The sequence below is a fragment of the Mirounga leonina genome, unplaced genomic scaffold (assembly GCF_011800145.1).
Source record: "Mirounga leonina isolate KUSES-001 unplaced genomic scaffold, KU_Mleo_1.0 Mir_357, whole genome shotgun sequence".
Taxonomy (NCBI): domain Eukaryota; kingdom Metazoa; phylum Chordata; class Mammalia; order Carnivora; family Phocidae; genus Mirounga; species Mirounga leonina.
In genome coordinates, this window is record NW_023270702.1 from 11,081,595 (window position 1) to 11,108,785 (window position 27,191).

The 27,191-nt window shown below is 37.5% G+C and overlaps 1 protein-coding gene and 1 pseudogene across 1 annotated transcript in view; one reads left to right on the forward strand and one right to left on the reverse strand.

Moving 5' to 3' along the window:
• The window catches only part of ZGRF1 (zinc finger GRF-type containing 1), a 101,136-nt gene that overhangs the window by 50,086 nt on the left and 23,859 nt on the right, over positions 1–27,191 (reverse strand). Inside the window, exons 7-13 of the mRNA XM_035030297.1 lie at positions 23,486–23,559; positions 18,872–18,922; positions 15,848–15,928; positions 14,064–14,249; positions 6,186–6,288; positions 6,000–6,094; positions 949–1,072 (exon numbers count right to left, since the gene is read on the reverse strand). Coding sequence (XP_034886188.1) covers positions 949–1,072; positions 6,000–6,094; positions 6,186–6,288; positions 14,064–14,249; positions 15,848–15,928; positions 18,872–18,922; positions 23,486–23,559 — 714 coding nt within the window. The remainder of the gene's footprint in view (positions 1–948; positions 1,073–5,999; positions 6,095–6,185; positions 6,289–14,063; positions 14,250–15,847; positions 15,929–18,871; positions 18,923–23,485; positions 23,560–27,191) is intronic.
• LOC118027104 lies at positions 20,430–21,409 on the forward strand (annotated as a pseudogene).

Sequence of the window (27,191 nt, forward strand, 5' to 3'; positions counted from 1 at the left end):
TAAAATTGTTGCATCATTGTATTATACACCTGAAACAGAATACTACATGTTAATTATACTTGAATAAAAAATTAAAAATAAATAATTTTAAAAATAAAGAGTGAAAGACTCACGGTCTAACTATGAAAATCATCTATTATTCCATTGTCACTTCACTTGTTTAGATACCCAATCCTCCCACAATGACTCTTCCCTACCTTGTTTTCTCTACCAACCACACCCAGTAAACCTTTTCCAACCCAACTACTCATTCACATTACAAAGTTTTTCTTTTTTATATCATCCACCCATGACCAAAAAAATTACGTACAACTTCACCCCTTACCTAATATGGCTTTGGAATCAGGGGAAGATCCGTTGGTGAAATTACAAAAAAAGAAGAAAAATTAGTGGAAAGAATCCTACAGAATGTACTGTACTTACCAAGAAGCAGGAAATTACTCATAGGGAAGAGTCAAATATATGAAAACATGGAGACCTGGAAATACAACTATGGAAGCAGCAGCTGAAGAGCTCCCTGATATTGCCAGGATCCCAGAGCAAAAACAGGGGAAAGTAAGAGGTTAGACCACAGTCAACTAATGGTGTAAATGAAACATTCATAATGAACCGTTCCCCTGGGAGGGGAGTGGGCAATTGAGGGGCCTGGCTCTGGAGTCAGAGCTATGAGAAGAACTGTAATGACAGAAGAGACTTTCAGAGGTCCATGATGAGAAACTGACAGGCAAAATAAGAAGGAACCTGTGAATTAGAAGGAAATACTGTATTTGGAAGTAAGGACCATCTGAAATAGAAAAAGGATGTGGGAAAGCTTGAGGGGTATGACACTGAATCTGGTCCCAAGATTATTTTTAGTTTAGTAACAATTTCTCAAATAAAAAACTTCATTTTACACAGAGAGATATTAGAGGACTATGATAGTAACTAAGTTGAGGAAGTGAAGGTCACCAGGTAAAGTTCTTTCTTTCAGGGACTCCTCAGAGAATTCTAGCACAAAGTCTTCATCTCTTGAGTTCAAAGAAAAAGTAGAAACAGGGTTTAATGTAGAGTTCTTTTGTTCTGGTGATGTCACCTATTCAGAAAGAAAAAACAAAACTACTGACCAAAATGTTATTACATTTTTTCCCTATAGTTTGAATGAATTCTAATAATCTACATTATAAAAATAATGCTTTCAAGCACATTATGAAGAGCTATAGTAGGGCAAAGATTCTTCCCAAAAGGGCAGGATAGAATAAACTCACTAAAGTCAATAATAATAATAAAAAGTAAAATACAGAACATAAAAACTACTGGATTTATGGGGCTCAGTCAGTGGGTGGCTCAGTAGGTTAAGTGTCTTAACTTGGGCTCAGGTCATGATCCCAAGTCCTGAGATCGAGTCCCACATTGGGCTCCCTGCTCAGCAGGGAGCCTGCTTCTCCCTCTTCCCCTCCCCCTGCTTGTGCTCTCTCTCTCTCTCTCTCTGTCAAATAAATAAATAAAATCTTTTTAAAAAATAAGTAAAAAGGGGCTCCTGGGTGGCTCAGTCGTTGAGTGTCTGCCTTCGGCTCGGGTCATGATCCCAGGGTCCTGGGATCAAGGCCTGCGTCGGGTTCCCTGCTCAGCGGGAAGCCTGCTTCTCCCTCTCCCACTCCTCCTGCTTGTGTTCCCTCTCTTGCTGTGTCTTTCTGTCAAGTAAATAAATAAAATCTTTTAAAAAATAAATTAAATAAATAAATAAATAAATAAATAAATAATAAAAACTACTGGATTTATTTGAAATGGGTCAGATTCTGATTTAGATTGATCTGGGTTATGGAGATTTGGTTCTGAAGATGAATTTCCAGTCGAAGGGGCTTAAGATGAACTCAGACCTCATGTTTAGAGCTGTGAAAGTAAAACTTCCTGCAGACTCAAGGAATAAACAGCTTTCTCTTAATGTCTTCAGGTCTAGGGTTTATCTACAGTTGACCTAAATCTCAAAATATTGCTCCCAAATGGAGTGAACTTTTTTGATATATTCCAGACCTGAAGTCATATTATTCATTATGTTATTCTCCTTATAACAGTATTTAATTTTCTTGCTGCTTCCAGAAATTAATCACCTTAAAAATCTAATATGATGATCACATTTGATATATATATATTTGTATAACAATAGAATAAAAGAATAAAAGTTTGGAAGAATGCATACCAAACTGTTAAGAATGGTTGGTTTCTAATGGAGGTGGAATTAGGGGAAAAGTGTTCTTGAAACTTTATATACTTCTGAATGATTTAAACTTGTTAGAATGTATCTGTTTATTTTTTTAGTAAATTACAATAAAGATAAAAATTTATATACAAGTTTTAAAACACTTTCTTGATTAGCCACTTGGTTCTAGGTGCTGTGCTAGGAAATAAGGATGTGAAGATGAATACTCATGATCCTCACACCCAAGGAATTCAATTTAGTAGAAGAAACAAACTAATGAGAAATTACAGTCAATCATCACCATGGTAATAGTCTTACTATATTTACAAATTCTTACTGTGTGCCAGGGAGTATCCTAAGCACCTTATATTTTTAACTTATTTGATCCTTACCACAATCATAGGAGATTGGTACTCCCATTTTTCCTTATTCTACCACTTAGAGAACTGAGAAAGAGTAGTTAAGCAATTAAACTTGTTTAAATTCACCCAGCTTATTAGCAGCAGAGTTGGCATTCAAACCTAGGCAGTCTCCATTGTATTACACCTTCAACAAAAGTAACAATAAGAGGCAGTACTTCCTGAGTATTACACACTGAGTATTACATCCACAGTGCATTCTCTACAAACTGGCCACAGAGTTCTTTCTAAACATAAGTTCAACTATTTCCTTCCTCTCATTAAAACTCTAATGGTTCCCAAACTCTCTCAAAGTACAAGAAGGTTCTGAAAATGTCCTGTGCAGCTGCCCTGTAAGATCAGGCCCTTTACTTCCTCTTTGATCTCACTTCCTACCACTCTCCATTCATTCATTCCAGGGCTACCTCCTTGCTGTTCTACAAATTGGCCAGCATTCCCCTGCCTCAAAACCTCTCTACTTACTATTCCTTGTGCCTGGAATGCTCTCCCTCCAGATATCTGCATGGCATGTGTGTGCTCTCCCTTCCTCTCTCTCCTTCTAGATCTTTACTCCAGTGTCATTTTATTAGAGGCCCTATTTTACCTATAAAATAGAACTCTATCCCCTTTACACAGCTTTATTGTTCTCCATAGCACTTAAAACCCTCTGAGGTACTATATACTTGCTTATTGTCTGTTTCCTTTCATTAGAACGCAAGTTCCAGGAAAGCAGATCTTTGCCTGGTTTATTCACAGGCCTATCTCTAGCACGTACAACAGTGTAACACACAATAGTTGCTCAAAAAATATTTGAGGAATGAGTGACTGATTGACTAAATATGCTAATCTTTTTAAGGAGTTTTCTGCATCTATAGTCACTACTTCTCACGTCTCATTTACTATTAAATATACTCTAAACTGGTTTCTACCCTCACTATTTCACTGAAACTGCTCTTACCAAAGTCACCGATGATCTCCAACTTGCCAAATGAACAGTTTCTTTCACTTTACAACAATAACTGACATAACTAGCCCTCTCCACCTCCCAATTCTTGAGAATGGGATATAACATTCTCCTTTCTCTACACACTCTTGAAATGAACCCCTCCATTCTCAGTACTTTAAACTTTGCTATGTGCAAATGACCACACAAACTTCTCTGAGCCAGACCCAGGTACCCAACTTCTAACTTCCTATCTCTACTTGACTGGCTCATGGGCATTCCTTGTCTGTGTCTGTATATTCACCAAACATGCTTCTCCCTGCTGTGGACTGAAATGTGTCCCCCACAAATTCATATGTTGAAGTTTTAGCCCCCAATGTAACTGTATTGGGAGATAGGGCCTCTAAAAGATAACAAAGTGTAAATGATAAAGGAGGTCATCATAAGAGTGGGGCCCTGATATGACAGAATTGGTGTCCTTATAAAAAGAGAGCTTGCATTCACTTGCTCTCTTTCTCTCCACATGTACACACCTAGGAAAGGCCCTGTCAGGATATAATGAGAAGGTAACCATCATAAAGAGAGTCCTCATCAGAGACCAAATTAGCCAAAGCCTTGATCTTGGACTTCTAACCTCCAGAACTATGACAAAATAAATTTCTGTTGTTTACGAGACCCATCCCGTGGTATTTTGTTCTGGCAATCTCAGCTCCTCCATCTTACTCCACTCAGTGAAAACCACCGCAGTCTACACAACTGTTAAGTCAGACAGCCAGGAATCTTTCTTCTCCATTTTTCTTCACCCTACTATCTATATTCAATCCAGCAGCATCCATGCTTCTAACTCCTTTCACTGCCACAATCCCTACCTGCAAGTCCTTATCATTCAAGGCTCCTCTTAACTGGTTTCCACCAGCAGTGCCCACTAAACCCATCTTCCATAGAGCAGCCAGCAAAACCTTTTAAAAAGGTGAATTAAGTCATGTGGCTTTCTGCTGAAAACACTTCATGGATTTCCCAGTGGAACATAGAGTACTATCAAAATTCTTAACCTCGACTGCAAGACTGTGTATCTGGTCCTGCTCACTTTTCCAATCTCTAAGTACCACTCTCCCTTTCACTCACTACAATCCCGTTACTTTGGTTTTCTTCCACTTTCTCAAGCTCACTCAACTTTTTCCAATCCCGCAGTATTTACACTTGCAGTTTCTTTGCAAGGTATGTTCTTCCCCTCACTGCTGCCATAGCTGGAGAAGCCTTCCTAATTACCCATAAAGTAGATTCCCCTATAATTTCAGAGTACTTTGACAGCTTTCCTACATAGCAATTATTTCAATTTATTTGTTTGCTTGTTCTCTTGATTAACATCTCTCTCCCTCCTTTAAACGTCTCAACCTCTTTCTCCTTGGCCTTTAAAGACAGGGATCAGGGGCACCTGGGTGGCTCAGTCAGTTGAGCATCCAACTCTTAATTTCGGCTCCAATCATGATCTCAGGGTCATGAGATCGAGTCCAGCTCAGCTCTACACTCAGCACGGAGTCTGCTTGACATTCCTCCCTCTCCCTCTGCTCCTCCCTCCACTCACTTGCTCTAAATAAATTAATAAGTAAAATCTTTAAAAAAAAAAAAAAAAGGGGGAGATCATACCTGTTTTGTCCATTACTCTATACCCAAGTCTTACAAGTTCTGACATACACAGGGCATTCAATATTGTTGAATTGCTATTTATACATGAATTTTGTATTTCCACAGTAAAATTTCATAGTCTATTTCACACATGTTCCACACATTTCCAATTAAGATTATACCTAGGCATTGTATATCATTTGTTACTACTGTCGGGATTCTTTTTCTGTTATATATTCTAACTGGTATAAGAAGGTATTTAACATTTCAAGTTTATCTTATCTTCAGCTACCTTACAAAATTCTTCTTAAACTTCTCATTTTTAATTGATTCTTCTATTTCTTCCTCTCTAATTATGTATGCCTCTCTTATCATGTCATATTAGAAAATTCACAACACCTTTGAGTAATAAGATAGCAGTCATCCACATTTTATTATTTATTCTAACAAATTACACTGCTGTTTTATCACTAAAATAATGTTGGTTGGTTATTGATAAATTTCTTGATCGTGTTAAAAAAAAAATCCAAAGATTTTTATCTTTTTAGTTTTTGCTGGACTCATTTCTTCTAAGATTACCAAGACTTGTTTTTAAAGACTTATTTGAGAGAGAGAGAGAGCATGGATAAGCAGGGGGAGAGGTGGTAGGAGGGGAGAGAGAGAGAGAGAGAGAGAGAGAATCTCTAGCAGACTCCCTGCTGAGTGCGGAGCCTGACTCAGGCTCGATCCCAGGACCCTGAGATCATGACCTGAGCCAAAATCAAGAGGCAGCCACTTAACTGACTGAGCCACCCAGGCATCCCAAGATTACCAAGATTTTTTACTCTAAACCATTAAAGTTCTCCTTACATTATACCTTATTTGCTTCCCATGAAGTCTTCTCTGCTGATTTACAATTGTAATCCAAATGATATGAACATTCTGAATTTTTAGGAGAGAAATCTAAAATAACTGTGGAGAAGGAAAAAAGCATGGATTTTTACACAACAGTTTGTTCAATGTCAAATAACTTTTAATGTTATATTTTACTTAATTTACTTACAGTCATTTTCAATTGAGTCCTTATTACACTCAGCTCTCACTTGAAAATTATCTTCAATATTAAAGCTAATACCTCCTTTTGGAAAGTTTTCTTCATTTGGGAACTAGAAAACAGAGATCCATTTATCAGTTTATTTAGTAAAAAGAAAAAGTGTGTGTACACATCTGTATCTTTATCTACCTCCCTATATACACACACATAGTCCATGGTATAACTTGAGACACAGAGGAACACAAGCAATATGTTATGAAGCCAATTCTATTCAGGGAAAGCAGAGTACATTACGTATCATCAATTCTTATGATTCACATTTCTTATATCTTAACATCATTGAAATAAGGAATGAACCCTAACAGTGATAACATTGTTACATCTCTAGAGCACAGGCAACAGTCTTAACATAGCTGGCATTGCTGCGCAAGTGAAACCATGTGCAAGTTAGTCATACTGTTCATATAATAATCACTTAAGTATGAGTTTGCATTAACATCACACATTAGGTAATTTTGCTGTTTAAATGTCTTCAAAAGGATAACATTATCATTTGCCATTGAACAAAAAAGTATTGTGTTCACAGAAGGGCAAGGAAGCAAAGCAGTGTGATATATCATAAAAAATCTACACCCAAATAAATCCAAGGCTTCTTACAACAAATATAACATCAAAAATCTAAGTGAAAGTGAAAAAGCTCTAGAGCTCTGTTTCACAACATTGTAAATATACTTCGCATGACTTAACTGTACACATAAAAATAGGTAAGATTGTAAATTTTATGATTTTTTTTTTACCACAATAAAAAAGTTTTCTTTGTTTTTGTTTTTTTAAGTAGGCTCCACACCAAGCGCAGAGCCCAACATGAGGCTCAAATGCACAACCCTGAGATCAAGACCTGAGCTGAGACCAAGCATCAGATGCTTAACCAACTGAGCCACCCAGGGGCCCCACCACAATAAGGAAGTTTTTAATAAAAAATCGAAGTGATAAAGCATTGCATAATGTTAACTGCTCTTCTTCTTTAGTGTTATATAATGGTGCTTCTTTTAATCGGATAGTACCTGGGAATTTGATGAAATACAGAATATATTCTAAGCGTCAGAGACTACTATTGAAATCTGCCACACTTATACCAAAAAGCTCTCCTCTCTGTAGGTAAGCCTGGTCATTTTGCCTTAAAATATATTTTATAAACTCATGATATAAAACATGACCATAGTGATGTATGCAATAATAATTAGAAATAAAACAAATGGACACAAATTTTTTTTCAATAGGAGTACTTCTCTAATCTATTCTCTTCAAAAAACCACAGGAAATAGGGGTGCCTGTGTGGCTCACTTGGTTGAACGTCCATCCAACTCTTGGTTTCAGCTTGGGTCAGGATCTCAGGGTTGTGGAACCAAGCCCCGTGACGGGCTGGGTGCTCACCACAGAGTCCACTTGGGATTCTCTCCCTTTCCTTCTCTCCCCCTGTCTGACCCCACCACTACATGCACAGGCTCTCTCTCTCTCATAAATAAAATCTTTTAAAAAAACACACAGGAAATAAGACATAGAAACATCTTTTATCTTTGATGAAACTAAGAAACAATGGTAACGCTTAATTACAATACAATATTAAGAGGATGGGGAAGAATATAGACTTGGTTAAGATGGAAGAAAGTTAAACCAAAGTACCTACTACAGGGGGCCTAATAAGAAGTAAACTGATTTACCCTTATAGCCATGGAAAACACTTAGAAACCATGGCATTCTCAGGGGATCCTCAGCAGAAAAAGTAGGCTATAGTAGGCTGAAAACATTTGATAAAAGTTCTAGAAAGAAAAACCAAGAAAATAGTGGGGAAGAAATTACCAAAAAAAAAAAAAAATTTTTGAGAAAGAATTTTTTAGGGGCACCTGGGTGGCACAATTGCTTAAGTGTCTGACTCTTGGTATTGGCTCAGGTCGTGATCTCAGGGTTGTGAGACTGAGCCACCCTGTTGGGTTCCTTGCTCAGCGCACAGTTTGCTTGAGATTTTCTCTCCCTCTCCCTGCTCCTCCCGCTTGTGCACTCACTCTCTCTAAAATAAATAAATAAATCTTTAAAAAAAAATAAAAAATTTTTGTAAGACTGGTGGACTTGTATGTGCAGGATGAAAAGATTCACTGAATGTCCAGTATACAATTTGAGATATAGGGAACCAATCTAGGACATGGGCAAAGGTCATTCTTAAAATGTCAACTATACACGGGGCACCTGGGTGGCTCAGATGGTTAAGCGTCTGCCTTCGGCTCAGGTCATGATCTCGGGGTCCTGGGACCGAGTCCCTCATCGGGCTCCTTGCTCAGCGGGGAGCCTGCTTCTACCTCTGCCTGCCACTCCCCCTGCTTGTGCTCTCCCTCTCTCTCTGGCAAATAAATAAATTAAATCTTAAAAAAAAAAAAAGATGTCAACTATACAGTGCAGATTGGAACAGATGGATGGAGGACCTAGGAAAGAGGTCCTAAGGAAAAAAAAATGGAGTTAACAAAGATTATCTAATAAGTTTGTGTGGATTCCTATATTGAAAAGTACTTTATAAGCTTTTGGAGCATGTGAAAAATCTTTAGCCTAATATTCAAAGAACACTAAGCAAAGTTTAAAAAATGAGACAATTAGAAACAAGAAAATAAAACCAAAATTATAAAAGAAATAAAATGTAACCATAGTATATTAATTGGCTCAGCTGTGAAAAATATTAAAACACTGGGGCACCTGGGTGGCTCAGTCGTTGAGCATCTGCCTTTGGCTCAGGTCATGATCCCAGGGTCCTGGGATCGAGCCCCGCATCGAGCTCCCTGCTCACTGGGAAGCCTGCTTCTCCCTCTCCCATTCCCCCTGCTTGTGTTACTGCTCTCGCTGTCTTTCTCTCTGTCAAATAAATAAAAATCTTTATTAAAAAAATATTAAGGGGCGCCTAGGTGGCTCAGTCGTTAAGTGTCTGCCTTCGGCTCAGGTCATGATCCCAGAGTCCTGGGATTGAGCCCCGCATCAGGCTCCCCACTCGGCGGGAAGCCTGCTTCTCCCTTTCCCCCTCCCCCTGCTTGTGTTCCCTCTCTCACTGTGTCTCTGTCAAATAAATAAATGAAATCTTTAAAAAAAAGTAAAACATTTATAATAATAAAAATGTTGAATACCGCTTTATCTAAAAATTATGACATAGCTATAATAGGAATCTAAGAGAATTTATAAAGCAGGAACTCAGAAATAACTTATTTTAATTAATGTAGCCACTATAATCATTAGATCTTACTAAAGATAGTGTAAAACCATGATAATAGTTAATAAAAGCAACAAAATTTATTAATAAGAAGCACAAAATGAAAACTTAAGGATTTTGGCTCCAGAAACCATGAAAGAAAGCCCTGACAGATCTGATTACCTAAACATTAAAACTGTATTTCTGCAAAAAATCTGAGTCAAAACATTAATACATTAGGAAAAATGACAAATGGTTAATTTTCTCAATATAAAAAGAACTCCTACAAATCAAATATATGAACAAAGACCCTGTAATGCCAAAACTGTAAAACATTACTGAGAAAATTTTAAGATCAAAAGATCAAAATAGAAAGATATTTTATTACAATATTGAAACGTATCAATAAAATATTCTAAAAATGTTAATTTTCTCCAAGATTTATATATACAATGAGGGGCGCCTGGCTGGCTCAGTCGGTAGAGCATGTGACTCTTGATCTCACAGTTGTGACTTCAAGCCCCACGCTGGGTGTAGAGATTACTTAAAAATAAGATCTTAAAAAAAAAAAAGATATATACACAATGAAATTCCAGTCAAATTCCTAGCATGGTTATATACATGGTGGAAATTGTTAAGCTTATTCTAAATGTATACGGAAACACAAAAAGCTAAAAAGAACAAGGTGAAAAGATTTAGAGATAAATGAAAACATTCTTTATAAGACATGAAGACTTTTAAAACTACAGACCAATGAATCAGAATAGAAACCAAAACTAGACTCAAAATACATGAATACCTGATTTATGGCAAAGGGGGCAAGGCAAAGGAATGGAGAGAAGACAGCCTTTTCAATAAAGAGTGCTTGGTCAAATGGATGTCCAAATGGGAAAAATATGAAACTTTATCTATACCTCAACACATAAAAATCAATTACTGGTTAATTGTACATCAAGGTGTGAAAGGCAAAATAATAAAGCTTCTACAAGATAATATGAGAGAATATCTTCATGATCTCCAGGTAGAGAAAGATTTCTTAAACAAGACAAAAAAAGTACTGATCATAAAGGACACAATAGATAAACTGTTATTATGTTAAAAATTATAAACTTCTATTCATCAAAAAGCATCATTAAGAGTGAAAGACAGACAAATGTAGGGATCCGAAGGGGTACATGCACCCCAATGTTTATAGCAGAATGTCCACAATAGCCAAACTGTGGAAAGAGCCAAGATATCCATTGACAGATGAATGGATAAAGAAGATGTGGTATACCTCACACCAGTCAGAATGGCTAAAATTAACAAGTCAGGAAACGACAGATGTTGGCGGGGATGCGGAGAAAGGGGAACCCTCCTACACTGTTGGTGGGAATGCAAACTGGTGCAGCCACTCTGGAAAACTGTATGGAGGTTCCTCAAAAAGTTGAAAATAGAGCTACCATATGATCCAGCAATTGCACTACTGGGTATTTACCCCAAAGATACAAAAGTAGGGATCCGAAGGGGTACGTGCACCCCGATGTTTATAGCAGCAATGTCCACAATAGCCAAACTGTGGAAAGAGCCAAGATGTCCATCGACAGATGAATGGATAAAGAAGAGGTGGTATATATATACAATGGAATATTATGCAGCCATCAAAAGGAATGAGATCTTGCCATTTGCAACGACGTGGATGGAACTGGAGGGTATTATGTTGAGTGAAATAAGTCAAAAAGAGAAAGACATGTATCATATGATCTCACTGATATGAGGAATTCTTAATCGCAGGAAACAAACTGAGTGTTTTTGGAGTGGGGGGTGGGGTGGGAGGGATGGGGGGACTGGGTGATAGACACTGGGGAGGGTATGTGCTCTGGTAAGCGCTGTGAATTGTGCAAGACTGTTGAATCTCAGATCTGTACCTCTGAAACAAATAATGCAATATATGTTAAGAAAAAAAAAAAAAGAAGAAGAAGAAGGTAGCGGGAGGGGAAGAATGAAGTGGGGGAAATCGGAGGGGTAGACGAACCATGAGAGACGATGGACTCTGAAAAACAAACAGGGTTCTAGAGGGGAGGGGGGTGGGAGGATGGGTTAGCCTGGTGGTGGGTATTGAGGAGGGCACATTCTGCATGGAGCACTGGGTGTTGTGCACAAACAATGAATCATGGAACACTTCATCTAAAACTAATGTTGTAATGTATGGGGATTAACATAAGAATAAAAAAAAATGGTAAAAAAAAAAAGATGTGGTATATATATACAATGGAATATTATGCAGCCATCAAAAGGAATGAAATCTTGCCTTTTGCAACAATGTGGATAGAACTGGAGAGTGTTATGCTGAGCAAAATAAGTCAATCAGAGAAAGACATATATCATATGACCTCACTGATATGAGGAATTCTTAATCTCAGGAAACAAACTGAGGGTTGCTGAAGTGGTGGGGGTGGGAGGGATGGGGCGGCTGGGTGATAGACATTGGGGAGGGTATGTGCTATGGTGAGCGCTGTGAATTGTGCAAGACTGTTGAATCACAGATCTGTACCTCTGAAAGAAATAATACGTTATATGTTAAAAAAAAAAAAAAAAGAAGATAGCAGGAGGGAAAGAATGAAGGGGGGGGAAATGGGAGGGGGAGATGAACCATGAGAGATGATGGACTGTGAAAAACAAACTGAGGGTTTCTAGAGGGGAGGGGGTGAGAGGATGGGTTAGCCTGGTGATGGGTATTAAAGAGGGCACGTTCTGCATGGAGCACTGGGTGTTATACGCAAATAATGAATTATGGAACACTACATCAAAACCTAATGATGTAATGTATGGTGATTAACATAACATAGTAATTTAAAAAAAACGTTGAAAATAAAAAAAAAGTGAAAGAGAGTCAGGGAAAATATCTGCAAAGTATACAACTGACAATGAGTATATATCCATTATAAGAATTCCAAAAATTAATTAGAAAGATAAACACATCAATGAAAAACTAAGAAGGGGTGGGCGCCTGGGTGGTTCAGCTGGTTAAGTGTCCAACTCTTGATTTTGGCTCAGGTCATGATCTTGGGGTCCTGAAATCGAGCCCCGTGTTGGGCTCCTCCAAGCTAACAAGGGAGTCTGCTTTTCTCCCTCTACCCGTCCCCTATATGCGCACGTGTGTGCGTGCATTCTCTCTCAAATAAATAAATAAATATTTTTTTTAAAAACTGAGGAAGAAACCTGAGCAAATACTTCATCCCCAAAGAGAATACAGAGAAGGCCAATAAGCATACAAAAAGGTCCTAGCCTCATTATTAGGCAGGAAAATGCAAACTAAAACCACAATGAAATACCACTACATATCTACCAGAATAGCTAAAATTCAAATCAAAAACTTTCAGCACCAAGCGTTGATGAAGATATAGAGTAATGGGAACTCGTATATACTTCTGACAGAAATGTTAACTATAATAACCATTTTTGGAAAGCAGTTTGCCATTATATACTAAAAGTAAAGATACACATACCTGGTGACTCAATAATCCCACTCCAATGTAGTATAACTGACAGAAACATGTCATGTGTGTACATGTTCAGGACAGCACATGAACATTCATATCAGCATTATCGGTAATAGGCCCCAAATGCAAACGACTGAAAAATGGATAATTGGAGCGTATTCATACAGTGGAATAGTACACCAGCAATGAAAATGAATAAACTACAGACACAGGCAACTACATGGATGAATTTCAAAACTGCAGTGTTGAACAAAAAGAACCAGACACAAAAAATACATTGTATATTACTCTATTTACATCAAGTTTTAAAAGCAAAACTAGGGCACATGAGTGGCCCACTCAGTTAAGAGTCTGCCTTCAGCTCAAGTCATGATCTCGGGGACCTGGGAGGGAGCCACGCATCAGGCTCCCTGTTCAGCGGGGAGTCTTCTTCTCCCTCTCCCCCTGCTCATGCTCTCTCTTTCTCACTTGCTCACTCTCTCTCTCTCAAATAAATAAAATCTTAATAAAAGCAAAACTAATATATGGTATTATAAGTCAAGATAGTGGTTATCTTTGGAGGGAATAGAAAGGGATAGTGGCTGAAAGGGGGCCAGGGGACTTCTGGGATGCTGCTAAGGTTCTATTTCTTAAGAGTGGAGGTTACATGAGTGTGTTCACTTTGTGGTAATTACTGAGCTGTGTACTTATGGTCTGTGCACTTATTTTGTATGTGCATTATGCTTTAATAAAAAAGAAAAAAATTGGGGTGCCTGAACCGGTGGCTCAGTCGGTTAAGCGTCTGCCTTCGGCTCAGGTCATGATCCCAGGGTCCTGGGATCGAGTCCCACGTTGGGCTCCCTGCCCAGCAGGGAGCCTGCTTCTCCCTCTCCTCCCTGCTCATGCTCTCTCTCACTATCTCTGTCTCTCTCTCAAATAAATAAATAAAATCTTTAGGAAAAAAAAAAGAAAGAAAAAAATGTGCATCTCTTTAACAGACACTGTTTCGAATATATGCATATCATTCTCTTATGACCTCTATTTGGTAACAATTGAGAGGTGCTTGGTGTCATACTTAGAGAAGTGGGGATAGGGATAACTTATATTTGTTCAAGGATTTAAATATAATCTCTTCATAAAATTTAGTATTGACATAAAGAAAATGATTTGGCAAGGTGCAACTATAAAAAATATTTTTACCTGCAAGAAATCAATCTGCATACAAGCGCTAGTCAATTTTGGCGTCAATAAACAAGTGTCTGTCGTGCGGTTTTCATATTCAATACTATCTGGAAACTGACCGCATTCTAGCTGTGAGCTGTGTCCTCTGACCATCACAGCACTAGTAGCTGATCCTTTCACTTGGTGTCCTTGAAACTCAACAGGCTACAAGTAAATTATTAAAAATGAGTATTGCAATAAATACACATTGATATATAGTCACAATGTATATATACACAGGAAATAAATAACAATTTAGCTTTCTATTAAATACTACTTAATGTAAATAATTATAAGTGACAAATGCTGAAAACCAGAAAAACTAATTATCCTAACACATGCTAATTATAAAACATAAATCGGTTATTGATTTAATTGAATTCAAGTTCAACATTAATAAATATGAATTTTTTATTAGGAGCATAAGAAGTATAGTTATAATGGACTAATTAAACCAGAAAGATATAGTTGTTCCTTTCTCTATGCTTCCCCGTACATTATACAACTTTCCATTATAGACTTATCACATTATACTACAATGAAGTTTCTTTTCATATATACCCTAACTGTACTGTAAGCTCCTTGAGGGAAGAGACCTGTTTGTTTCATCAGGGTATCACGTGCATTTAACACCATGCTTGGCATATGGGAGGCAGTCAATAAACATATGATAATAGGAAGTAAGGGAAGAAATACAGGAAGGATTTTCCTTTGTTCAGGCATTTTGTAAACTATCAGGCTTCACAGAAGAGGGATGGTGGGTTCTCTCCCAGAAGATCTGATCCTATTGCTCTGAGAACAAAGGCCTGAGAATGTGATGCCAATACAGACATGTACTTCAGAGAGGTACTGTGATCTCCTCACAGACCTGATCAGCTTTCAGGCTTCAAAAGGCTTTCTCTGCTGCCCCCTTGAGGGTTCTAGGATTTTTATTCCTCACAGGGTGACAAAGCCTACCCAGAAAGTGGAAAATTAAGATTGCTAATAGAGCCAAAGGAATGTAAAGAATGAATTTATTTCTAACTGATAAATTAACAACAAAATTATGATAGTAAATAATCTGAATATTCTCTTATTTTAGGATGAAGATTCTATATCACACATTTGAAAGGAAAATTAAACCTAAAATGTCCCTTATACTTTTGCTGAAAATATCTAAATTTTAAAACATACACATTTCAATTAAAAAAGTCTCAACGGTTAGACTCTATATTTCTGATTTGTTTGATAGGGAATACACATTTTCTACAAGCAAATAGATGCCCCGTTTTCTATGCTTCCATGTAGATCTCTTCTAAAGATCTGTTGAGTTTTAGGAATAGAATCATTATTTGTAAAACCCAACTATTTATATGCTATTTTCCCTCCAAACTTTTGATATGGAGTAGATGGCACTACTTAGAGCTTGGGTTATATATACTTCTACAGAAGTAGGACTGGTAGAGGAGACTATAATATGTTCAAGGCTATAAAGATCTTCATTTTGTTCTCGGCAGAACATTCATTATTTATACGTTATTTATCTTCCTGTCCAACCTCTAGGGTATGCATCATATATATGCATGATGCATTATTAGCTCACTAGTAAAGAGAAAGGGCTCAAGATCAAACAAGGGGTAGCAGTCATTAGTTTTTCTTGTTCCTAAAACCAGGTTAATTCATTATGCTCATTGACCTTCTGACCATGAAAACTCTGAGAGTGGTATAAAAAAGAGCAGGAAAAGACAGTGGATTAGAAAATCAAAGTTGTTCACAAATTTTACCGTAGGGTCACAGGTTTTTCTCTCTAATTGTGTAGTGATAACATCTAGAAAAGCAGTCTCTTCATCTCCCAAGGAAAAGAACTAGAATAAAATACCAATAAGCATGTTAGCTAGAAGAGTTCTGTAGGCAGCTCATGAGTATGATGGGAAAATACTCCCAAAACTTAAAGTATGCCATTTGAAAATCTTACTCCTGTATATACATACATATAATTAGCTACATCTAGCAAAGGAGTTCTCCAGCAGATAAGGTACTATGCTAATTAATTTTATTTTTAATTTTATTTTTTAAAGATTTTATTTATTTATTTGACAGAGAGAGGCATAGCGAGAGAGGGAACACAAGCAGGGGGAGAGGGAGAGGGAGAAGCAGGCTTCCAGCCGAGCAGGGAGCCCGATGTGCGGCTCAACTCCAGGACCCTGAGATCATGACCTGAGCAGAAGGCAGACGCCTAAGGACTGAGCCACCCAGGCGCCCCATATGCTAATTAATTTTAAATTCAGCAATAAAAAATTCTAATTCTAAAAATTTTTTTAATTTCTTTATTTTGAGAGAGAGAGAGGGAGGAAACACATGCACACACAGAAGGAAAGGGCAGGGGGAGAGAGAGTATCTTATTTTTTTTAAGATTTTATTTTTTAAAGACAAAGTGCAAGAGTGCACATGAGTGGGGGGAGGGGAAGAGGGAGAAAGACAAGCAGACTCCCCGCTGAGCAGGCAGCCTGCCCCCGGGGCCTGAGATCGTAACCTGAGCCTAAGGCAGATGCTTAACCCACTGAGTCACCCAGGTACCCCAGGAGAGAGAGAGAATCCTGGGCAGAGTCCCCACTAAGCATGGAGCTGGACTTAGGGCTCAATCTCACAACCCTGAGATCATGACCAGAGCTGAAATTAAGAGTCAGATGTTTAACCAACTAAGCCACCCATGCGACACTAATTCTAAAAATTTTAGTTAAATATTTTAACACTAGAAAAAATTGTTGCATACCTAATAATCTCCATCTAATCTAATATTTAATATTAATGCAGATTATTTAATTCAAAAATTAGTATGAAACCAAAGGAGGAAAAATTGTAAACAGTGTTAACAGTTTATTTAAAGAATGAATCAGAGTACCTGGCTGGCTCAGTCAGTAGAGCATGTGACCCTTTTTTTTTTTTTTTAAGATTTATTTATTTTAGAGAGAGAACAAATGCCAAGGGGAGGGGCAGAGGGAGAAAGAGAGAAAGAATCCTCAAGCAGACTCCCCATTGAGCACTGAGCCTAACACAGGGTTTGATCACGACCTAAACCAAAATCCAGAGTTTGCCGCTTAACTGGCTGTCACCCAGGCGCCCGAGTAGAGCATGTGACTCTTAATCTCGGGATCATGAGTTCAAGCCCCATGTTGAGCATGGAGCTTACATTAAAAATAAAAATAAAATAAACCATTTTCTAGCAACCATAAAAACACAAGCTACAGACAACAGCAACTAGTCATGTTTAGTTAATCAAGTAACCATATCAAATAATCATAATTTCTACTATGAATTAGATAGACTTTGAAAAGGAATTTAAACAAGAAAACAATTTTTATGTTTAAAAAATATATAGAAAAAAATTTCCTCAATAGACAGAAGAGGTAAAGTAGCATATTTCTTCAAATAATGATAACCTTCCATTAATAACACAATACATTAGCACATCTGCCAACTACTCTTGAAAACATTCAACTCAAATTTTAGAATTAGGGGCGCCTGGGTGGCTCAGTTGTTAAGCGTCTGCCTTCAGCTCAGGTCATGATCCCAGGGTCCTGGGATCAAGCCCTGCATTGGGCTCCTTGCTCCGTGGGAAGCCTGTTTCTCCTTCTCCCACTCCCCATTTGTGTTCCCTCTCTCACTGTGTCTCTCTCTCTGTCAAACAAATAAATAAAATCTTTAAAAAAAAAAATTTTAGAATTAGAATTTTCTAATACAGTGAGTTTAAAAACCAATTAGCACAGCACCTTCTCTTCTGCTTTGTTATGTATAGCTAATTGTAGAAATAAAACTAGCAGAAATAAAAAAACAGTGCCATTAAGTATATCCTCAAAGAGCACCCTAACTTTAAATTTTGGAAGTTTTTCTATCATTAATGTACATGAAGAGGTTGTTTCAGAAAGTTATAATATGAAAGGTATTACAAAAATGCAAATATTCTCCTATATTAATGCTAAAAAGATTTAAATAAATTTTTTTTACAAAAGATAAGACCTTTTTAATTCCTGTGAGATTACAACAGATTTTTAAAATATATATATTTATTTTAAATGGCAACTCATAGGCGCACCGGGGTGGCTCAGTCAGTTAAGTGTCTGCCTTCGGCTCAGGTCATTTTCCCAGGGTCCTGGGATCGAGCCCAGCATTGGGCTCCCTGCTCAGTGGGGAGTCTGCTTCTCCCTCTCCCTCTGCTGCTTCCCCTGCTCATGCTCTCACTCTCTCAAATAAATAAATAAAATCTTAAAAAAATAAAAATAAATGGCAACTCATTCTGGAGAATGATAGTGTTTATTTCCAGTTTATACTTTGTGATAACTGTCCATGAAAGAGTTTAAATCATATTTTTTCAAGTGAAAAAAAGAATTAAGAATGTGATCATTTGTAAGCTAAATAATGCAGTTGCTAATTATGATTTTATACATTTGATCTTATTATATAAGGATGAAAAATGATTGAGCCACCACTATGTGAATTTTACTTGTTTTGTTTTGTTCTTTTTTGGCAACAGAGTTGCAGGTACAGCTATAATAGTCAATGTCAATTCTTGGATTAAGTGATGATTCTAAGTTTACAACCTTATTTGTGATAAAAGATTTGTCATTTAACCAAATCCTATTGACCACACAGGCCATTTATACAAGACAGTAGGCTCACCTAAATAAGTATAAAGGGGTAACTAATTACAAATGATATTGAAACTGACAATATAAAATATAAAACTATATGCCATACCTATATATACAACTACAATTTCTGGCTACTTTATATTTTAAAAATTAACTCACCTGCAAAGACTGAAGTGGTTCACTTGCTTCAACTTCTTTTTCTGTTATAATCTTAGGAACAGAATATTAATATAAGAATAACTAAAAGATACTAGTAAGTTATAAATAAAATATAAATTTCTATTAGACATAAATAAAACACTATCACTAATAATCAAAAGAGCAAAAACTAAATGTTAATTAAACACTATTCTGACTTAGCAAGAATTGAAATTTTTTTTTTTTTTTTTTTAAGATTCATTGGGGCACCTGGGTGGCTCAAATGGTTAAGCTTCTGCCTTTGGCTCGGGTCATGATCCCAGGGTCCTGGGATGGAGCCCCGCATTGGGCTCCTAGCTCAGCTGGGAGTCTGCTTCTCCCTCTCCCTCTGCTGTTCCCCCTGCTTATGCTCTCTCTCTCTGTCTCTCTCTCTGTCTCAAATGAATAAAATCTTAAAAAAAAAAAAAATTTATTTATTAAAGTGGCAGAGAGAGCGTGAGAGGGAGGGGAGGGGGAGAGGAAAAGAGAGAGAATCTCAAACAGACCTCGCACTGAGCACAGAGCCCAATGCCGGACTTGATCCCACAACCCCAAGATCACAACCCAAGCCGAAATCAAACGCCCAAGCAACCAAGCCACCCCGGTGCCCCAGAATTGAAAATATCTTAGTACTGGTGATTGTGAAATGAAATAAATATTCATACTGTAAAGCAGTAAGATTTTTAGATTTGACAGTGTAAATCAAGAAAATTGTTCTTAGCCGTTCAAGTTATCAGTTCCACTTGTGGGACTCAAATCTTTTTTTTTTTTTTTTTTAAAGATTTTATTTATTTATTTGAGAGAGAGAGACTGAGAGAGAGAGCGCGCATGAGAGGGAGGACGGTCAGAGGGAGAAGCAAACTCCCCGCTGAGCAGGGAGCCCGATGCGGGACTCGATCCCGGGACTCCAGGATCATGACCTGAGCCGAAGGCAGTCGCTTAACCAACTGAGCCACCCAGGCGCCCCGTGGGACTCAAATCTAAGGAGATAACTTAAAATGTAAACACTGATTTATGTGCAAAAACATTTGCTAAAGTTTTATTTATCCCAGCAAAATGCTAGAAATAATTTAAATGTTCAAAATAGGGCATTGCTTATCCAAAGCATAGAATATCCACAGGATGGGATGGTAAGTAACCTCTAAAAGATATTTAACTGCTGGTCTGTGGTGAGCCACCAATGTGGTCTCTGTTCCGCAGGATGGCATTTGTTAAAGTTGTCAAGAATAAGTCTTACTTTAAGAGATACCAAGTGAAATTTAGAAGATGATGAGATGGGGCACCTGGGTGTCTCAGTCGTTAAGCGTCTGCCTTCGGCTCAGGTCATGATCCCAGGGTCCTGGGATCCAGCCCTGCATCGGGCTCCCTGCTCAGCGGAAAGCCTGCTTCTCCCTCCCCCACTCGTCCTGCTTGTGTTCCCTCTCTCGCTGTCAAATAAATAAATAAAATTTGGAAAAAAAAAAAAAAAGATGACGAGGACAAAACTGATTACTATGCTCAGAAACACTTGGTAATTCAGGATAAAAATAAATACCAAACACATTAATATTAATACAGGATGACAGTTTGTGTGGCCAACAGAAATATCATTTGTCAGATTACTTATGCCCACATAGAAGGAGATATGATAGTTTGTGCAGCTTAAGCTCATTAACTCCCAGAGTACGGTATGAAGGTTGACCTGACAAATTATGCTGCGGCATATTGTACCAGCCTGCTGCTGACCCACAAGCTTCTCAATAGATTTGACATGGACAAGATCTATGAAGGCCAAGTGGAGGTGACTGGAGATGAATGCAATGTGGAAGCACTGATGGTCAACCTGGTGCCTTCACCTGCTATTTGGATGCAGGGCTTGCCAGAACTACTGGAAATAAAAATTGGGGGAGCTGTGAATGGAGGCTTGTCTATTCCTCACAGTACCAAATGATTCCCTAGTTATGATTCAGAAAGCAAGGAATTCAATGCAGAAGTACATCAGAAGCACATCATGGGTCAGAACGTTGCAGATTATATGCATTACTAATGGAAGAAGATGAAGATGCTTACAAGAAACAATTCTCTCAATACAAAAAGAACATAACTCCAGACATGATGGAGGAGATGTGTAAGAAAGCTCATGCTGCTATATGAGAGAATCCAGTCTATGAGAAGAAGCCTAAGAAAGAAGTTAAAAAGAGGTGGAACCATCCCAAAATGTCCCTTGCCCAAGAAGAAAGACTGGGGAGCTCAGAGGAAGGCAAGCTTCCTTAGAGCTCAGGAGCAGGCTGCTGAGAGCTAATAAACCAACCCACAATTTTCTGTGAAGATTTTTCAGATAAAGACAATAATAAGCTTACTCACCAAGCAGCTAAAAAATTAGCTAAACAAATAAATAAGTAGAAGATATATTTAAGAAGTATCTTAATAATGTGAGAAACATAATATATTAAGGGGAAAAGATATAAAACTATTTGTACACATCAATCTAACCATATTTTTAAAAATAGGCCCCAAACATTAATAATAAATATCTATCAGTGATAGGGTAAGTTTTATTTGTCTTCACTTTTTTTGTATTTAAAAAAGAAAAAAATAGTAACATGGAAAATAGAGTAAGATACAAAATGGGGGCAAATGAAACATTTCACTTTCTTTTATTTCAAACATGTCTTCTAGAAAGAGCAGTGCCATATAATGAATATCCCTCCAAATATGCTAAAAGCATCCCCAAGGGGTGCCTGGGTGGCTCAGTCGTTAAGTGTTTGCCTTCGGCTCAGGTCATGATCCCAGGGTCCTGGGATCCTGCTCACTGGGAAGCCTGCTTCCCCCTCTCCCACTCCCCCTGCTTGTGTTCCTTCTCTCGCTGTGTCTGTCAAATAAATAAATAAAATCTTTAAAAAAAATAAAAAATAAAATAAAATAAAAATAAAAGCATCCCCAAGAAGAAACACTAATTCTAGAATTTCAATGTATTCTAATTAGTACTATAATTTTTATAATATTACCATGGTTCCTAAACTGTTCAACAAGGTACTTTGAGATGCCAGAGTGAACTCAACAGGAGCTGCACAAAATGTTTTAAATTTAAGGGAAGGGGTGTCTGGGTGGCTCAGTGGGTTGAGCATCCAACTCTTGGTTTTGGCTCAGGTCATGACCTCAAGGTTGGGAGATTGAGCCCTGCATTGGGCTTTGCGCTCAGCAGAGCCGCTTAAAAGATTTTCTCCCTCTCCTTCCCTCTCTGCTCCTCCCCTGGCTTGTGCGTGCTCTCTCTCTCTCTCTCAAATAAATAAATAAAATCTTTCAAAAATTATAAAACTTGGGGCGCCTGGGTGGCTCAGTTGGTTAAGCATCTGCCTTCAGCTCGGGTCATGATCTCAGGGTCCTAAGATCGAGCCCTGCATCAGGCTCCCTGCTTAAAGGGGAGTCTGCTTTTCCCTCTCCCTCTGCCCCTCCACACCATTCATGCTCTCTCTAGCTCTCTCTCTCTCTCTCTCAAATAAATAAAATCTTTAAAAAACATTACAAAAATTTTAAAATTTAAATAAATTTAAGGGAAATACAGTGTCACTTGACATCTGTTGATCACTGAATGAACTACTAACTCAAGGTAGTTCATTTCAACATCAGATCTTTTTTTTTTAATATTTTATTTATTTGACAGAGAGAGAGAGAGAGATCGAGAGAGGGAACACAAGCAGGGGCAGAGGGAGAGGGAGAAGCAAGCTTCCCACTGAGCAGGGAGCCCAATGTGGGGCTCGATCCCAGCACCCTGGGATCATGACCTGAGCCGAAGGCAGACGCTTAATGACTGAGCCACCCAGGAGACCCTCAACATCAGATCTTTTATCATCTCTTTCAATGGCATTATATCTTTGTAAAGTTGAGTTTTCAGAAACTGCTATGATAAAAATCAATTACCATGGAAAAATCAATGAGAACAAGAAAACTAATCTATTTCAAGGTTTGAAAAGTTACGTGGTGCCCAACAAGCGCATACATCCCATTAGTAATTGCGTTTAATTAAAAATAAAATGCTTACATTGGGCTCCACACTGGGGGTGGAGCCTACTTTAAAAAAAAAAAAAAGCAGGATGGGGGAGTGCCCCTGGGTGGCTCAGTCAGTTAAGCACCAACCCTTGATCTCAGTTCAGGTCTTGACCTCAGGGTCGTGAGTTCAAGCCCCACACTGTGTTCTGCGCTGGATGAGGAGCCTACTTATAAAGTAAAAAGTAAAGTAAAATAAAATAAAAGGCATATAGTAATCATTTCACAATATATACATGTATCAAATCATTATATTGTAAACCTTAAACTGATGTGTTATATGTCAACTATATCAATAAAACTGGAAAAAATAAAAATAAAAAGCTTACTAAATTAGTAGGACATAATACTTATTAAGTTGTTTAATACTACTAACTACTTAATAAATGAAACTGCTAGGCTCCTTTTTTTTCCCCCAAAGGATGTAATGAAAATAATTACTGAGATACAAGGTCGGGGCGGGGGGGGTCATGAGATAAGATATATTGGGACCCTCTATATTACTGTAATCTCATTACAAAGAACAGAACATTCTATATCAGAATAAAAGAATATAGGAAAAAAATGTACCTGATGAGAATCCTGGTTCAGATGAGGCAACTTTCGTAAAGCTTGTGAAACTCCTGCAGTCAATGGTTTCCTAACTATAGTAGATAAAATAAAATGATTTTATTCATCATACATAGTGTTTTAAACTTTAAAAACTTATTTCTAGGGGAGCCTGGCTGGCTCAGTCAGTGGGGCATGTGACTCTTGATCTCAGGGTTGTAGGCTTGAGCCCCACACTGGGCAGAGGTTACTTAAAAATAATAAAATCTTAAAAAAACACAAAAAACCTTATTTCTAAAACTGAATGAAATGAGGAATACAACTTAAACTTGAAGATGAGGTATTCTTGATAATTGTTGAATCTGGATTTTGGATATTTCAGGATTCACTGACTATTCTGTGTATCTGTGCAGTGTATGTGTAGTCAAACATTTTCAAGATAAAAATTCAAGAAAAAGGGGCGCCTGGGTGGCTCAGTCAGTTAAGCTCTGCCTTTGATTCAGGTCATGATTCCAGGGTCCTGGGATAGAGTCCTGCTTCAGGCTCCCTGCTCAGCGGGGAGCCTGCTTCTCCCTCTGCCTGCAGCTCCCCCTGCTTGTGCTCTGTGTCAAATAAATAAAATCTTAAAAAAAAAAAAAAGTAAGAAATAAGAAAATGTTGATTTTTTTAAAATTCAGGAGAAAAGAATTTTTTGGTTGCTTTCTAAGTCAATAGTAGAAATGCTTCCTTTTGTTTTTTCAAACTAATTGAAAAAATAAATACCAAGTCAACAGCCAATAACCTACACTAAAAAATGCTAAAAATGAGATATTAACTGTTAGAATAAAGCCAAGACCATTACACTGCTGCTATGTGCAAACACAGACAACAAAAAAGCACTTAATGCTATTTCTATCCTAACCCTATTTAACTATGGTTTGAGAAAAAAAACTTCAATTATCTTCTAAGTACATTGTGCCAGACACTGGGAAAACAGCAGTTTCTTGAAAAAGGAAGGCCACAGAAGATAAAAAAAAAAAAAAAAAAAGATAAATTCAGATTATGATACAAAAGAGCTTTGTAACAAAGGTTGATAGGACAGAGAGTAATGTTAGATAGGATGATGGGAAAGATCTTTTATGGGAAGTGACATTTAAGTTGAGATCTGAATACAAGAAAAAGCTACGAGCTAAGCCAGAGGTAAAGATGTTCAGAAAAAAGTCAGAACACATATAGAGTCTCCCACCAACAGGAGAGTTGGCAAAGCTACAGAATGAAAAAGAAGAGAGGGTGGCCAGGCCATACCACCTAATTGAGTATGTTTAAAAATAGGATTTTGGGGGGCATCTGGATGGCTCAGTTAGTTAATCGTCTGCCTGCGGCTCAGGTCATGATCCCAGAGTCCTGGGATAGAGCCCCACATCAGGCTCTCTGCTTAGCAGGGAGCCTGCTTCTCCCTCTCCCTTTGCCTGCCACTCCCCCTGCTTGTGCTCTCTCTGTCAAATAAATAAAATCCTTAAAAAAAAAAATAGGATTTTTTTTCCTTAAAAAGGTACATATACAATCATTTCAATTTCTTATAAAGTCACCAAGAAGACTATAATTTTAAAGTGATTATTAATAAACAAATAATTATTGTAAAAATGAAAATCAGAGGCACCTGGCTGATTCAGCTGGGGAGCATGCAACTCTTAATCTCAGGGTCATGAGTTCAAGCTTCTTTTTGGGTGTAGAGATTATTTAAATAAAAAAACTTTATTGTAAAAAAAAAACATAGCTAAATCTAGTGTAAACTTCAATTTTAGTCAATTGTTACTTCAGGTTTCATTATTTTCCTGTTAAAATTCAGAATACATTAAATGAAATCAAAATAAGTAGATTTTGGAACTTGATGCTATTTCTAAAAAGGGCTTTAAAAAGGCACTGGTGAAAATTGTATTTTTTCCTTCATGCATTCACTCAAGAATAAAACTCTAAATGAACATTTCTAAGATATATTCAGTAATCTCACAAAAACTTTAATCTACTGGAAAAAAAATTTTTTAACACTTTCACACATCCTAAATTGGTGGCAAAACCGATTCTCACTCCATGAAGTCAATTATTATATTCCAATAAATAGATTCAAGTTTCTCAGATTGTCTCAAGAAAACCAACTTATTTCTTTTTAGAGAAATATATCAGAAAACAAATAGTCAATCCTCATTACTCACAGAACCTACCTACTCACTAAAATTTATTTGGAACCCCCAAATCAGTACCCTGTTTTTTTGAGGTCATTTGTAGACATGCAGAGCTACAAAAACTGAGCTGCCTGACATACATTCCCAGCTGAGGTAGAACAAGGTGACACTGCCTCCTTGAGCTCTTACACTATAAACAAGTGCCCTTTTTGTGGTCTTATTTTAGTAGCTTTTTTACACTTTGGGGCTTTTTGTAGGGGACTTTGCTATTTACAATATTCCCTACGCATACTGTCTAGTGTTCCTAAGTGCAAGAAGGCTCTGATGTCCTTTACAGAGAAAACGTGTGTTAAAAGAAGTTTTTTTCAGGAATTACTCATAGCGCAGTTCACCATGAATTCAATGTTAACAGATCAACATTAATTAATATCTTTGAATAGAAACACTCATAAAAACAAGATTTTGATCAATTGATAAAAATGCTCTGACCAGAGGTTTGAAGGAAACTACCCCTAAAAGCAATGACTCATTTTTCACTAATTCAGTGTTTGTGTTGATTCAATAGAACATAACTACCACAAATAATGAGAATCAACTGTAATCCTCTTTCCAACTTGATGAGAAAAAAGATTTCTTTTTTTTTTTTAAAGATTTTATTTATTTATTTGACAGAGAGGGAGAGACAGCGAGAGAGGGAACACAAGCAGGGGGTGTAGGAGAGGGAGAAGCAGGCTCCCCGCTGAGCAGGGAGCCCGATGCTGGGCTCGATCCCAGGACCCCAGGACCATGACCTGAGCCAAAAGCAGACGCTTAACAACTGAGCCACCCAGGCGCGCCGAAGAAAAAAGATTTCTTAAAACTAAATTCTATAATTCCTGTATCTTCATATAGGAATTTATATCCTTATATATTACATAATTATATCTGCCCCTACTTATTTTTCATGAAAATTTTTTTCCTTTTTATTTAGAAAATAAACTATCAATTGCCATCAAACTTAACTACATTTTAAACAAATATTTCAGGAGGTACAATAATTTATTCTTATCTTTCTCAGGAATCCCTTGAGGTATTTAAATAAGAATTCAATTTTAACTTTCGAGTATCCTAAAGTACCCTGTTCATTCACAATTATATGAACCTAATATTTATATTTATTAATATGTCCTACATTGGTTTTCTTTTTTAAAAAATGCTACTGGCAACATACCATAAGCAAAGTCAAAAGACCAATGACATATGAAAGAGAATATCTGCAACACACATCACCAGTAAAGGGTTAGTATACCTAATATATGAAAAAAAAAACCTCGGGGTGCCTGGGTGGCTCAGTTGTTAAGCGTCTGCCCTCAGCTCAGGTCATGATCCCGGAGTCCTGGGATCGAGCCCCGCATAGGGCTCCCTGCTCCGCAGGCCTGCTTCTCCCTCTCCCACTCCCCCTGCTTGTGTTTCCTCTCTCGCTGTGTCTCTCTGTCAAATAAATAAATAAAATCTTTAATAAATAAATAAATAAATAAATAACCTCTTAAAAATCAATGAGAATAAAAAGACTGACAGCCATTAAA